The 13,697-nt window shown below is 44.7% G+C and overlaps 1 protein-coding gene and 3 non-coding genes across 4 annotated transcripts in view; all 4 read left to right on the top strand.

The window, feature by feature from the left end:
- Window positions 1-8,818, top strand: part of kank1a (KN motif and ankyrin repeat domains 1a) — a 54,796-nt gene extending 45,978 nt beyond the window's left edge. Inside the window, exons 4-12 of the mRNA XM_030723539.1 lie at window positions 52-219; window positions 4,246-4,342; window positions 4,644-4,862; window positions 5,176-5,263; window positions 5,519-5,738; window positions 6,541-6,683; window positions 7,250-7,450; window positions 7,667-7,765; window positions 7,945-8,818. Coding sequence (XP_030579399.1) covers window positions 52-219; window positions 4,246-4,342; window positions 4,644-4,862; window positions 5,176-5,263; window positions 5,519-5,738; window positions 6,541-6,683; window positions 7,250-7,450; window positions 7,667-7,765; window positions 7,945-8,007 — 1,298 coding nt within the window. The 3' untranslated portion in view covers window positions 8,008-8,818. The remainder of the gene's footprint in view (window positions 1-51; window positions 220-4,245; window positions 4,343-4,643; window positions 4,863-5,175; window positions 5,264-5,518; window positions 5,739-6,540; window positions 6,684-7,249; window positions 7,451-7,666; window positions 7,766-7,944) is intronic.
- Window positions 8,819-11,639: 2,821 nt separating this feature from the next.
- On the top strand, window positions 11,640-11,711 carry trnac-gca (transfer RNA cysteine (anticodon GCA)). The gene has a single exon. It is a non-coding gene; the product is annotated as a tRNA-Cys (tRNA).
- Window positions 11,712-12,187: 476 nt separating this feature from the next.
- Window positions 12,188-12,259, top strand: trnac-gca (transfer RNA cysteine (anticodon GCA)). The gene has a single exon. It is a non-coding gene; the product is annotated as a tRNA-Cys (tRNA).
- A 1,157-nt stretch (window positions 12,260-13,416) lies between these two features.
- Window positions 13,417-13,488, top strand: trnac-gca (transfer RNA cysteine (anticodon GCA)). Its single transcript has one exon. It is a non-coding gene; the product is annotated as a tRNA-Cys (tRNA).
- Window positions 13,489-13,697: the final 209 nt, after the last annotated feature.

Raw genomic sequence — 13,697 nt, 5'->3', positions numbered from 1 at the left:
GTGTTAGATGGCTGTAAACTTGTCTGTCTGACTTTTTCTTTTCCTTCTCAGAGAGCAGTCAGCAGCTGCATCTGTCCTCTGTCTGGACGCAGCGTGTGGAGATGTCACCTGAACTCTCAGCAGCAGATAGACCTGCAAACGCGCCGTCGCAGCAGCAGCACATCAGTGCAGCCGAGCAGAAGAGCCGCATGGACCGCCAGATGTCTACAGCGCTACATGGTACCACTGCATTCACAGCACACAACGCATCCTCTTTATTTTCAGGCCACACTTAAAGGGGCTTTTTAAGAGCTTTGCAATTGTATACAAAAGATGGACATGGTCACTATCATCTGCTGGTTGGGCAGCAACTTCAGTGTTATGGCCACCAACATGATGGTTTTTGACCACAGAACTTAGTATCTGTATGATCTTAGTGCTAATAAAACTGGAGAACCAGAAACACTCCTAACGAGCAGGTTAGTGACTCAGATTGGCCAGAGTGGAGCTCAGCTGACAGCTGTCAGCTACATTAGGGCCACGCCCCTAATTTAGAGATTAATAAAACTTAAATGGGAGCTTTTTAAATCAACCTCACCCCCTGTACAGTCGTTATGGAGGCTAAAATTACTCATAGAAAACAAAAACTTTTTATAGCAGACAAAGTTGGACATTTTAACATCTATGGGGACTGATGTGCTTCTAGAGCCTCAAGTGGACATTAAAGGAACTGCAGTTTTTTTTATTCTCAGAGCTTGCAACTTGGGTCCAAGATGGAGGACCGCAAGCTGGTGGTGGTTTAGGTCAGTCACATGGTAGACTTGACCATAACCCACTCTCCAATTTAATTTGGTGCTGCACTTCATGGCCTTGCCCCACCTTATCTTTTCAAGTTGCTGCACCTACATAGTCCTTCCCGGTCGCTCAGATCAGCTGATCGGCTGTAGCTGGATGTGCCGAGGACACAGCGGAGGCTCAGAGGAGATGAGCAGCTCCAAAACTCTGGAACGCTTTGCCATTAGACATTCAACAGGCCTCTTCATTGGTCAAGTTTAAATCTGCTCCTAAGACGCACTTATTTCATTTGGCCTTTGATTAACATGAGCGTCTGTCTATTGAAATTTGTAATTTATTTATTTCTAGGATAAATTATGTATTTTATAGTTTTATTTGTGTGTAACTTTTAAATCTTTTACCTTTTTTGTAAATTTTATTTTTCTCTTGTCCTGATGTGTTTTATGTACAGCACTTTGGTCAGTGGTTGCTGTTATTAAAGTGCTTTATAAATGAACTTGGCTTGGCAGTTTCAGAGGAGTTGCCCAACAAACCCACCTGACTGCAGCATCTTATGTTAAAGTGCTCCAAGTAGAAGCTTTTTACCTCCACAACAGACAAACTGGTTGCAAAGTGGATGCCTGATGTTATACAACCAGATTTTCTTTGCTGCATCCTCAGCTCGTGACTCTCACTGCTGCTCAGCATGTGAGTCAAAAACAGTTGCCTTTTTTCAGGTCACTGTCCCCCTGGGCCCCTGAGCCCATTTATCAGGGTTATAAACACTTACAGCTTAATTCAGTGTTTCAGCCTCAGTTACTGTTCATTTCACGTCCAGTGTGCAGAAGTAGAGAGCCAAAAGAGTGAAAACACGTCTCTAGAGTGTAAAACAGATGTTTTTCTACCAAGCCAGTCATAGTTATCTGACCAGATGTTTAGGCTGTGGTCTGGTGGCTAGAAGACGGCCCCTCAACAGAACATTCATAAGTTTCTTCAGCAGTATTTTTCTTTCGAGAGCCGGGAACCGACAGCGTAGCTGCTGCTGAAAGGTGTGTTACCTCACCTGAGCTGTCTGTAAGGGTTTCACCCGTACGTCATATACAAACCAGGCAACGCGTGAAACACGACCACAAACGTCATCAGCCTGACGAGCGGCCGCTCACGCTCCCAGCTGTCAAAACACGGGGAACGTGCTGAACGACCGCGTTGCTAATGAGCGCCGCACACGCCTGTGTGTACACATGCAGCTGCGTACATGCTGAGGCATGAACACACACTCCACTCTGTTTTCCCCCTGCGGCATTTAGGAGGCCCCTCCGTGGAGGCAAGTCCTGGCAGATGTGCAGAGTGTTTCTGGCTCACCCTGCTGGTATTTTGGTTTTCGAGGCCTCTACTTAAAATGACTGAGATACTTCGGGCTTTGGGTCGACTTCCAATGCCTCGCGGACAGATGAGACAGACGCTTAATGGCTGCTTTCCTCCCTGCCAAAGCTCTTGATCATGTCAGAACTTTTAGTGGGGCATTCAGGCGTTATTTGCTCTTTGTAATGAACTGAATGGGCTATTTAGTTACGTTTTGTGTTAATGATGCAGGAGGAGAGTGTAAAGGGAGGATTTTATTAGGAGGCTAGTGATGAAAAACACTAAAAACACTGACCAAATGCAGAAAAGAGATGGAAACAAAGAAGGGAAAAACACTTTCTACTCTGTGCTTACGCCAATAAGTTAACTTCTTACTCACAGAATGGTTACCTGAAAAACATCAATTGTTGAAGCAACTTAAACTCTAATTACAGGAAATTTAAAGGCTCTTATTTTAATGACACATAAACTCCATTTAAGTGTCTCTTTTAGTTTGAAGATAGCACTCTGATCATCTTCAGTCCTGTCTCAGCCACACATGGGTGTGTAATCAAAAGGAGACCTAAAGCCATCCATCCATTGAAAGACAACATTTCTCTTGAAAATGACTTTTTAATATGTCTGTTTGGCTGTTTAACTCGATTCCACCAGAGGGCGCTCTGCTCGTGTCTGTAGAGGGTTGATAAACTGGAACAGTTGCAGCTCTGGATTCACAGTGAAATGTTGGTCCTTGATGTATTTTAATGTCAGATGCCAGGATCTGACATTAACATACTGATATGAGCGTATCTTTGTTCATACGCCTATAGTTCAGAAATGTTACGGGAACACTCGATCTTCACAGTATGGCATCAGTGCAGTTAAACTTCATGGACATCATTCTGTGCACTGGAGAGGCAAAAAAGGGATAGCTTAGCAGGTGATGCCCACCGCTGATTATTTTCCTCCTCTCTCCTCTGCTGTTGCTTTTTGCTACTGTCCTTGTCTTTGGTAGCTTAATATGGTACCTGCAGCCCATACAGGTTGCAAGCATAGTGCAGCTCCTCCAGGATGGTACATCCAAGAGTGTGGAAGAGATACCAGGAGGCGGGCCGTTACACAAGGAGGGCTGGATGGGGGCGTAGGAAGGCATCAACACAACAGCAGGAATGTATCTGCTGCTTTGTGCAAGGAGGAGCAGGAGTCGCCCTACAAAACGAACTCCAGTGGGCTCATGCACACTTTCAATTCAGTTCAGTTTTATTCGTATAGCACCAAATCACAACACTCAAAGTGCTTTATATTTTAGGTGAAGACCCTACAATAATTACAGAGAACTCAACAATCTGACCAAACTATCAGAAACAGACTCCATGAGGGTATTACGAGGTTCCAGACTCCTTTAGTGGGACCTGTTGTCACAGACCGGCAGGTCCACTGCTGCTGCTTTGCTCTCTTCATAGATGAAAGCAGGTTCACACTGAACACGCAGTATGAAAGGGTCTGGAGACACCATGCTGCACGTTACGCTTCTTGCAGGATCAGCCAGGGTGACCAGTTTGGCAGTGAGTCAGTGATGGTCTGAGTGTCCTCAGAGGGTCACGCAGACCTCTGTGTTAGTCGATGGCGCCCTGACTGTGGCCACTGTAGGCAGTTCCTGGATGATGAAGTCACTAATGCCACTGACCGGCCCCTCACCCTCCCCAGACCTCAGTCTGGGGACCTCTGGGATATCTGACCTGATCCAGGTCAGGACACCACCAACCACCTCATCAGGAGCATGTCCAGATGTTGTCTCATACTGCCAGCAGTGATGAGGACACTAATAAAAACAAAACAGGAGAAAAGTGAGTTTTCAGATTCCCCGAAGTTTAACTGACTTTGTTAAACTGCGATGACGACGTGTTCCCTTAATTTCTTTAAGTGTATTTTCTTTGTTGATGCAGTACTTTTATTAAAAGTACATATCTGCATCTGTGCAGGTTATGTTCAGATACTTCATACTGACACTGACTCAGCAACCTGTTACGTCTGCCACATTTATGGCAGTGTGTGGCCTTTTGCTTACTTTGAGTGACTCTGGCTCTCTGAGAGGAAAACTGTTGCCTACTCTGGTTTAAGACGTTCTGTGTCCATGTGTCCCTCCTGCAGGGCAGAACACCCTGAAATCCATCATGAAGAAGAAAGATGGCCGAGCCGACTCCAACGGCACGAAGAAGAACCTACAGTTCGTCGGGGTGAACGGAGGGTGAGATGGAAAATATATTTATTCACCCTCATGAATATTTCAACTGATTTAGGTTTTCCTTTAAATGGTTCTTAGATGTTTGTGGTGTGAGAATTTTGCCGTGGACTGTTGTCCCAGCTGAGGTTAAAGGTGGCCGGTTTTACATTTACACAGCTGTGTGTTGATGTTATTCCCGAGCCTCACGTGCCTGATAGCATCCACTGAGAACAGGCTGCATGCAAATGTCCTGAAAGCCCAGCTGCCGGTCTGCACACAGCCCATCTTCATGTTTCTGTGCCTCCGTCGCCCCCTTGTGGCACAGATACGAGACTACGTCGAGTGACGACTCCAGCTCAGAGGACAGCAGCTCCTCTGGCTCGGACGAAGAAGAGGAGGATGAGGAGAAGGAGTGCGGAGGAAAGGAGGGATACAAGAAAGTGGAGGGAGAGCGCAGCAGGGAGGAGTTCCAGCCCGAGGGAGCAGAGGATGTGGACAAGAAGGAGGAAGAGGAAAGTTCAGAGAAGCAGGAGACGAGAGAGAGGTGAGTAAAGACAGTCAGCGGGTTAGAGTATTTCATTTTCTGCATCTTTGTTCTGATTTCTGAGGCATGTCAGGTTTGCACACATTCCTGAAGCTGCATCAGCAACATTCAGATTCAGTCAAAGATTATCTGCAGCAGCTACATTTGGTGTGGCGTTTGTGTTTGTCCTCCCTCTGACAGTTATTTATCTGATGATAAAACTTTATTTAAAGCATGTGGAATATTTGCAGCGTACTCATAAGTTGATCAATTATCTCATCAGTCGGGACTGAAGTGCTTCAGATATTAACTTGTGTTTGACGTCATCTTAAAGGTACGAGCTGAGTGAGAAGATGCTGGCTGCGTGCAACGTTCTCAAATCTCACCTCAGTGACCCCAAATCTGTGAGCAGCAAAGACCTGGTGAGGACGTCTTTGGGTTTGTGCTTTAATAAAACAGACTACATGAAACTGGAGGATCACATTTAGCAACATCCAGAGATTGTGGACTTTGGTTTTCACAGCCTGAAGTGTTGAAATGCTGAACTCGCCTGCAGTGGCTGCTCAGACACAACCACTAACACATCTGTAGTTTTAGTTCTGCACAAAGTGGCCCTTAAAGTTGGATATTGAGTTAAATTTGCCTGTCGGTGTGTTGATCGCTTCCTGCCTCCGCAGAGAGGCTGTCTCAACACGGTGCAGCACGAATGGTTCCGTGTGTCCAGCCAGAAGGCAGCGGTGGCAGCCATGGTGGAGGACTACCTGGGAGCCTTTGCCGGCGTTTTTCCAGCTGTGCTGAGACACATCGTCAATATGGCCGACGGCAACGGCAACACGGCGCTGCACTACAGTGTTTCACACTCAAACTTCCAGGTGGTGAAGAAGCTGCTGGATGCAGGTGAGAGCTGCAGGGCGTCTCTGATATCGAACAGCTTAGCAGCGTTTCTGCCAGATAGCTTTAAAGACGAGGAAGGCGCTGAGGGGTTCATTCCTGCCTGCCGGCGTGAGGTTTACACTCACATATACCATCAGGAGGGAGCCACATATTTGTTTCCATACAGCCTGTGATGATTAGTGGATATAAGAGGATGGATATGAGCTGAACAGGTTAAAAAGTATTGTATGTAAAAACACTTAAGGAGGATAATAGACTAATAGACTCCAGGTTATTTTTTACAGCACTCGATTGGGTTTGATCTGCAGCCTCGTCCTCACTGAGCTCTCTGAAGGCTCAATAGACTGTGATGAGGTCCCGCCACTCGCTGCTCTGAAGGCCTTTTTGTCCCTTCAGTCTTTTGTCTCCTTGTTCTCTGTGACAGCATCCCCACCCCTCTGCTCCTATTGTAGCCTTTGTCCTCGTCCCCTCGCTTCCCATGAGGCTCTGATGTCTCAAGGATTTCTTCCCCCTCCCTGTTAGCATGTAGCATGTTCAGCTTGTAGAGAGTGTAAGAGAAGAGCTCTGTGGGGAGCAGACAATGCATCAGAGGACTTTTTTTTTTAAGGACAAGAAGTGATTGACTGAAGCATCACGTGCTGACACGTCAGCAGCACTGTTGTTGACAGGCTGACAGTGACGAGTCAATCAGTGTCACAGGCTGACCCCCCCCCCACGAGACCACCAGCGACACACATGTCCTCCTGCACCTTCAGAAAGCTTTAAAGTGTGTGTGTATGTGTGTGTGTGTGTGTGTGTGTTTCAGACGTGTGTAATGTGAACCAGCAGAACAAGGCAGGATACACCCCCATCATGCTCGCTGCGCTCGCGGCCGTGGAGACGCCCAGGGACATGCGCATTGTGGAGGAGCTCTTCAGCAAGGGTGACGTCAACGCCCGTGCCAGTCAGGTCAGTGAGAGAAGGTCAGAGGTCAAAAGGTCGCAGCAGGGTGAAATGGTAATATGAAGATCATGGAGGACCGACTCGCTCTCTGAGACCTAAAAGGAAATGAAGGCGAAATGAAATCTGCACAATGATGTAACAAAAGAAAAGACAAATTTAAATGTGACACATGAGTTTAGTTTAATCTTATAAAGTGGGTAAAAAGTGCACTTTAGTGCCACCCTGTGGTGAAGAAAGGCTAACATTTGGAGACAAACTTAACAATTTATGTAACACTGCACAGATTTAAGGTGGAGTCGTGTTCAGGAGTCGATGCTGCGGTCTGTTAGTGAAAAGTTTCTCAGAGCTGTTGGAGAAATTTGACCTGCTGGCACTTCAGTGTGTTTGGGGCATGATGTGTGCTGTGGTGAGGAAAACTCAGAAGTATTTGAGGATGCCCTTATAGGAGTTTTACATAGCTACACATAATGTTTGAACCCAGAGATTAATTTTCCAAGGATAAAAGCAGACTCACAGGAAGTCATTTGAGCAGCTCGCTCAGGTTCTCTCACCGCGCTGCTCTCCTGTTCCAGGCTGGTCAGACGGGGCTGATGCTGGCGGTCAGTCACGGCAGGATGGACATGGTTCGGTCCCTGCTGGCTCACGGCGCCGACGTCAACATCCAGGATGACGAGGGCTCGACGGCGCTGATGTGCGCCAGCGAGCACGGCCACGTCGAGATCGTCAAACTGCTGCTGGCCCAGCCCGGCTGTGACGCCACGCTCAGCGACAGCGTGAGTAACTCAGGGGGTGTTTGCTGACGTGGTGTCAGAGCTCCAAACTGAGAAATGATGGCAGTTTGATCTTTTTGCCTTTTTGCCCCCTCCCTCAGTGTGTGTTCATGTTGTGCGTTATTGTACTGTAGTTGTGCCGGTGCAGAATCACTGCAGTTACTTCCTTGGGCTTTGTTTGCTTTTGTCTCATGTTTACTTCCTTTCTTCCCTCATCAGGATGAGAGTACTGCTCTGTCCATAGCTCTGGAAGCGGGACACAAGGACATTGCAGTGTTGCTTTATGCACACGTCAACTTCTCCAAAGCCCAGTCACCGGTCAGTGTCCACGCCGTTATTTTAATACTGTACAAAATCACAAAACCTCTTTGACAGTTTTGTAGCTTCCTCCATCCTCACGCTTTCAGCTTGTGAGCAGAAATCCCTCCAGAAATAACCCACCCTCCAAGCTGACGTGTTTGTGTATGTGTGTTTTTTTTTTTTTTGGCGTTTTTTAGGGAACGCCTCGACTCGGCAGAAAAACGTCCCCAAGTCCCACCCGGAGGGGAATGTTTGATTAAACCCACCCTCTGCTCTGCCCACAAACCCTGCGCTGCTATTGGTTCTCGTGCACGACGCCTTATCCACAGCGGGATTCACCCCAACCAACCAACCAATGAGATTTCTGGATTTTTTTTTTTTTTTTTTTTTTTTTTTTATATAATTTTATAAGCACATTTGCCTCCACAGTGAGCCCAAAGTGCCCTTTGAATATGAATGTAAGCAGCTGGTGCCTCTCATCCCATCAGATTGTAGCTGAAACATCTCAAAAATCACAAACTACTGGACACGCTTTAAAATATGCCATTTTTTCTTTTTAATTTTTTTAACTTAATGCTCAGTGTTGATCAGCGAGAGCACCAAACCCTCTACATTTGTGATTTATTTTTAATAATGTTTGAGTGCATCAGAGATGGAGTGATCCAGCCATCCTGTATATACCGCTCGCCTCTACATCCCGTCTCATCACTGCGACTCAGTGAGCGGACGTGACCTAGACTGGAGAAATTTAACTTTTATACAAATGATTTGTATCTATTTAAAAACAAAAATCACAGTATTTTGAATATTTCCTTCTACTACTTAACAATCCACGAGGTTATATATTTATCAGAATATAGTTTTTAATGCAAAGATGTATTACATTGTACATACGGTGGTCGTTTGACTTTAGTTATTCTCCTTTTTGTCTTTGTCCACTTTCCTTCTGTGTAAAATAAGATGTCCTCCTCTAGTATTCATCAAGGTACTGACGTTCATCTTCACATGAGAATTGATGTGCCTTAAACTTCATCATGTAACAATAAACATCAATTAAAGAGTTTAAATCCAGATATGCTGTCTGCACTGTTGATTCCAAATGACTTTTTTTTCCTCACCACTTGATGGCGCTGTTTTTCAGCTGAAACTCTGAAAATGATCAGGTACAAAGCTGGACTGAAACTGAGTGAAAAAGCAGCCAAAGTCCAAAGAAGAACTCTGAAAGACCTCCAGAGAAGAAAGTCTGACAAAGCAAAATATAAAGAAATGAGGGATGACTCAAAACTTTTGCACACTGCTATATTTGAAAGATTGCTGTGAGTCACATCTGGGGGTAGATCACTCTGGAGCAGAGTGTAGCAGCTGCAGGTGGGCTACAGGATGTCATTAAAATCATCCATGTCCAGAACTCTGTGTCAGTGGTTCTAACAAAAGAAAATATGAAAGTGTGTCACAGTGGGATTTAGCATTTTTCCATATGTCCTAAAATCAGTACTTTTGAGTCTGAGGCGGTGAGTTGATCCATTTCAGAAACTTCTCGAACCATTTATATCCATTAATTGATTTCTGGAGATTCCATCCATCCATCCTCTTCTGCTTATCCTGTTGGGGGGGCAAGCCTATCCCAGCTAAATGTGCAGCAGTAGTAACCACCACACCACTGTGCTGCCCTAGAGCTGCTTCTGGAGACACCTTAAAAATGACACCTTTTTAAGAAAAAAGACCTTGATTGCACCAGATAAATATGAACCTGCACTCAAACTGAAACAGAGGATGATGAAGGCCAGTGTCACATCTCTTGGTCACTTGGATTCAGGGGAATTTTGAGTGTTTTGTGAGGAAATCTGAGTCTCACACATCTGTCTCTGCTTCTCTGTCTCTGGGTGGTGCTGTGTACCAGATACACTATGTTACACTAAAAGTATTTGCTTGTCTGCCTTCACACACGCAAACTGGAGTAACATCCCATTCTTAATCCAGAGGGTTTAATATGATGTGGGCCCACCCTTTGCAGCTATAACAGCTTCAACTCTTCTGGGAAGTCTTTCCACAGGTTTAGGAGTATTTATGGGAATTTCTGACCATTTTACAGAAGCTCATTTGTGAGGTCAGACACTGATGTTGGAGAGAAGGCCTGGCTCACAGTCAGGTCAGGTCAGGACTCTGCAGGCCAGTCAAGTTCTTCCACACCAAACTGGCTCATCCATGTCTTTATGGAGCTGCTTTGTACACTGGGAGCATCAAACTGTCCCAAATGTCTTGGTATGCTGAAGCATTAAGAGTTCCTTTCACTGGAACTAAGGGGCCGAGCCCAACTCCTGAAAAGCACCCCCACACCATAACCCCCCCCCCTCCACCAAACTTTACACTTGGCACAGTGCAGTCAGACAGGTACCGTTCCCCTGGCAATCACCAAACCCAGGCTCCTCCATCAGGTTGGTAGATGGAGAAGTGTGATTCATTGCTCCAGAGAACACGTCTCCACTGCTCTAGAGTCCAGTGGCGGCGTGCTTTACACCACTGCATCAACACTCTGCATTGAGCTTAGTGACGTAAGGCTTGGATGTAGCTGCCATGGAAACCCATCCCAAGAAGCTCTCTACACACTGTTCTTGAGCTGATCTGAAGGCCACATGAAGGTTGGAGGTCAGAAGAGATTGACTCTGCAGAAAGTTGGTGACCTCTGTGTATTAGGAGATTGTTTTTAATGCAAAATAAGAAGGTGAAGCTTTAAAGAAAACTGTTCTTCAGTCAACAAGACTGACAATGACACTAAGAGCATCCTGAAGGGCCTGTAGCTCAGTGGGAGACAATTTTATTGCGGCTGCTGTTCGTGTGCTGGTTTAGCAACCAGCCTGATTTCTTCCAACCCTTTTCCCCCCAAGTAGAGCTGGGATGTGCCCTCATCCAATTCTGTATTTAGTTTTTTAGTCCCAATTAAGCTCTGATTTAGTCCTGTACTTGGTCCTGGTTTAATCCTGTTTAAATCTTGTTTTCTGATTTTGTCATGGTTTAGACATGTTCCAGTTCTGCTTTATTCTTGGATTTAGTCTTTGTTTAGACCTAATTAAGTTCTGACTTAGTCTGGTATTTAGTCCTGGTTTAGTCCCGGATTTAGTCCTAGATTTTGTCTTGGTTTAAACATTGTTTAGTTCTGGTTTATGCCTGGATTTACTCCATGTTTAGTTCTGACTTAGTCCAGTATTAAGTCCTGTATTTAGTCCTGTTTAACTCCTCGTTTAGTCCTAGAGTTTGTCCTGATTTAGGCATGGTTTATTCCTGGATTTACTCTATGGTTAGTCCTAATTAAGTTCTGATTTAGGCCTGGATCTAGCCCTGTTTAAATCCTGGTTTAGAGATGGTTTAGTTCTGGTTTATGCCTGGATTTTCTCCATCTTTTTTTTTTTCTCATTCAGTAATGCTCTTTCCTGGGTTTATTTTCATTTTTAATTCCTTGGTTTAGGCCTGAAATAACCCTCATTTCTGTATATTTCAGGCTTTTAAAAAGTCCTGTGGAAAGACATTTATTTTCTGAGGTGAAACCTGGCCTGAAAACTCTGAAAACCTCTGGGCTATTGCAACTAAAAATTGTCCTTCATCAGTTTCACCCGATGCTGTGACCTTGTCCCTGCTACTCCTCAACTCCAGTTCAGCCTCTATCATTACTTTCACTGTGGTTATGACTCTGTTTGCAGATTCTCTGATTCTACAGTGGGGTAGAAGCAGAAAACAGTCTACTTGTCCTGTACTTTATTAAAGTAGTTGATTAAATGTTCTGTCCTATCTGTTCTCCAATGGTTTGTGAGAATAACAGTACACTAGTGAAATGTCATTGGCGGGTTGGGGAGGAGCAGGACCTGAAAACACGAGACTAAGAGAAGCTGTTTGCAGAGGGGGTATAGCTCAGTGGTAGAGCATTTGACTGCAGATCAAGAGGTCTCTGGTTCAATTCCAGATACCCCCTGTGGCTGCTTTATCCCTTTTCGTTTACCTTCCTGAGGACTCATACAGTTTATTCATACTGGTACAATCTGACACCCCTGCTGTCAGCTTCATGGTTAAAGCAAAGTCTCCAGCACAGAAACCTCTGTAAATCTAAGAAGTTGCTCAAAACCACCATTGATTCTTGTCACGTACGTTGAAACCATGCAGCAAATTCCACTCATTTACTGTGATGTTGTCTTCATTTGCAGACTGTAGTAACACTGATTGATGAAGCATGTTTGTTACCTTTTAAATGTGACAGATGTGCTTGCACAGCTATTACAGAGCAACATTATCATTCCTACGGATTCAGAATCTTTTTTTTTTCTTTCATTGTCCCCTAACAGCTTCACAGTGTTCCCAGTTAGTTTTCACCCGTGTTTTTCTGCTGCTTGGTGTTATGCAGGAAGCCCACAGCAGCTTTTTAGAGCTTTTCTCCTGTTTGGTGTTTAGAGAGGGGGCATAGCTCAGTGGTAGAGCGTTTGACTGCAGATCAATAGGTCTCTGGTTCAACTCCAGATGCCCCCTGGTGAAGCCAGTGTAACTTACCACCCTCTGGTTCTGCTGAGAGATGGCCATGGTTAGCTCTGAGTTTGAACCTGCTGGCCATCCTGCTTGGAGTCCACTGCATGTGGGTGCTGGATTAGCAACCAGCCTGATTTCTTCCAACCCTTTTCCCCCAAGTAGAGCTGGGATGTGCCCTCATCCAATTCTGTATTTAGTTTTTTAGTCCCAATTAAGCTCTGATTTAGTCCTGTACTTGGTCCTGGTTTAATCCTGTTTAAATCTTGTTTTCTGATTTTGTCATGGTTTAGACATGTTCTAGTTCTGCTTTATTCTTGGATTTAGTCTTTGTTTAGACCTAATTAAGTTCTGACTTAGTCTGGTATTTAGTCCTGGTTTAGTCCCGGATTTAGTCCTAGATTTTGTCTTGGTTTAAACATTGTTTAGTTCTGGTTTATGCCTGGATTTACTCCATGATTAGTTCTGACTTAGTCCAGTATTAAGTCCTGTACTTTGTCCTGTTTAACTCCTCGTTTAGTGCTAGAATTTGTCCTGATTTAGGCATGGTTTATTCCTGGATTTACTCTATGGTTAGTCCTAATTAAGTTCTGATTTAGGCCTGGATCTAGCCCTGTTTAAATCCTGGTTTAGGGATGGTTTAGTTCTGTTTTATGCCTGGATTTTCTCCATCTTTTTTTTTCTCATTCAGTAATGCTCTTTCCTGGGTTTATTTTCATTTTTAATTCCTTGGTTTAGGCCTGAAATAACCCTCATTTCTGTATATTTCAGGCTTTTAAAAAGTCCTGTGGAAAAACATTTATTTTCTGAGGTGAGACCTGGCCTGAAAACTCTGAAAACCTCTGGGCTATTGCAACTAAAAATTGTCCTTCATCAGTTTCACCCGATGCTGTGACCTTGTCCCTGCTACTCCTCAACTCCAGTTCAGCCTCTATCATTACTTTCACTGTGGTTATGACTCTGCAGATTCTCTGATTCTACAGTGGAGTAGAAGCAGAAAACAGTCTACTTGTCCTGTACTTTATTAAAGTAGTTGATTAAATGTTCTGTCCTATCTGTTCTCCAATGCTTTGTGAGAATAACAGTACACTAGTGAAATGTCATTGGCGGGTTGGGGAGGAGCAGGACCTGAAAACACGAGACTAAGAGAAGCTTTTTGCAGAGGGGGTATAGCTCAGTGGTAGAGCATTTGACTGCAGATCAAGCGGTCTCTGGTTCAACTCCAGATACCCCTTGTGGCTGCTTTATCCCTTGCTGTTGACCTTCCTGAGAACTCATACAGTTTATTCATACTGGTACAATCTGACACCCCTGCTGTCAGCTTCATGGTTAAAGCAAAGTCTCCAGCACAGAAACCTCTGTAAATCTATGAAGTTGCTCAAAACCACCATTGATTCTTGTCACGTACGTTGAAACCATGCAGCAAATTCCACTCGTTTACTGT

This window comes from Archocentrus centrarchus, unplaced genomic scaffold (assembly GCF_007364275.1).
Source record: "Archocentrus centrarchus isolate MPI-CPG fArcCen1 unplaced genomic scaffold, fArcCen1 scaffold_26_ctg1, whole genome shotgun sequence".
NCBI lineage: Eukaryota > Metazoa > Chordata > Actinopteri > Cichliformes > Cichlidae > Archocentrus > Archocentrus centrarchus.
This window is presented reverse-complemented; position numbering and strand designations above follow the sequence as displayed.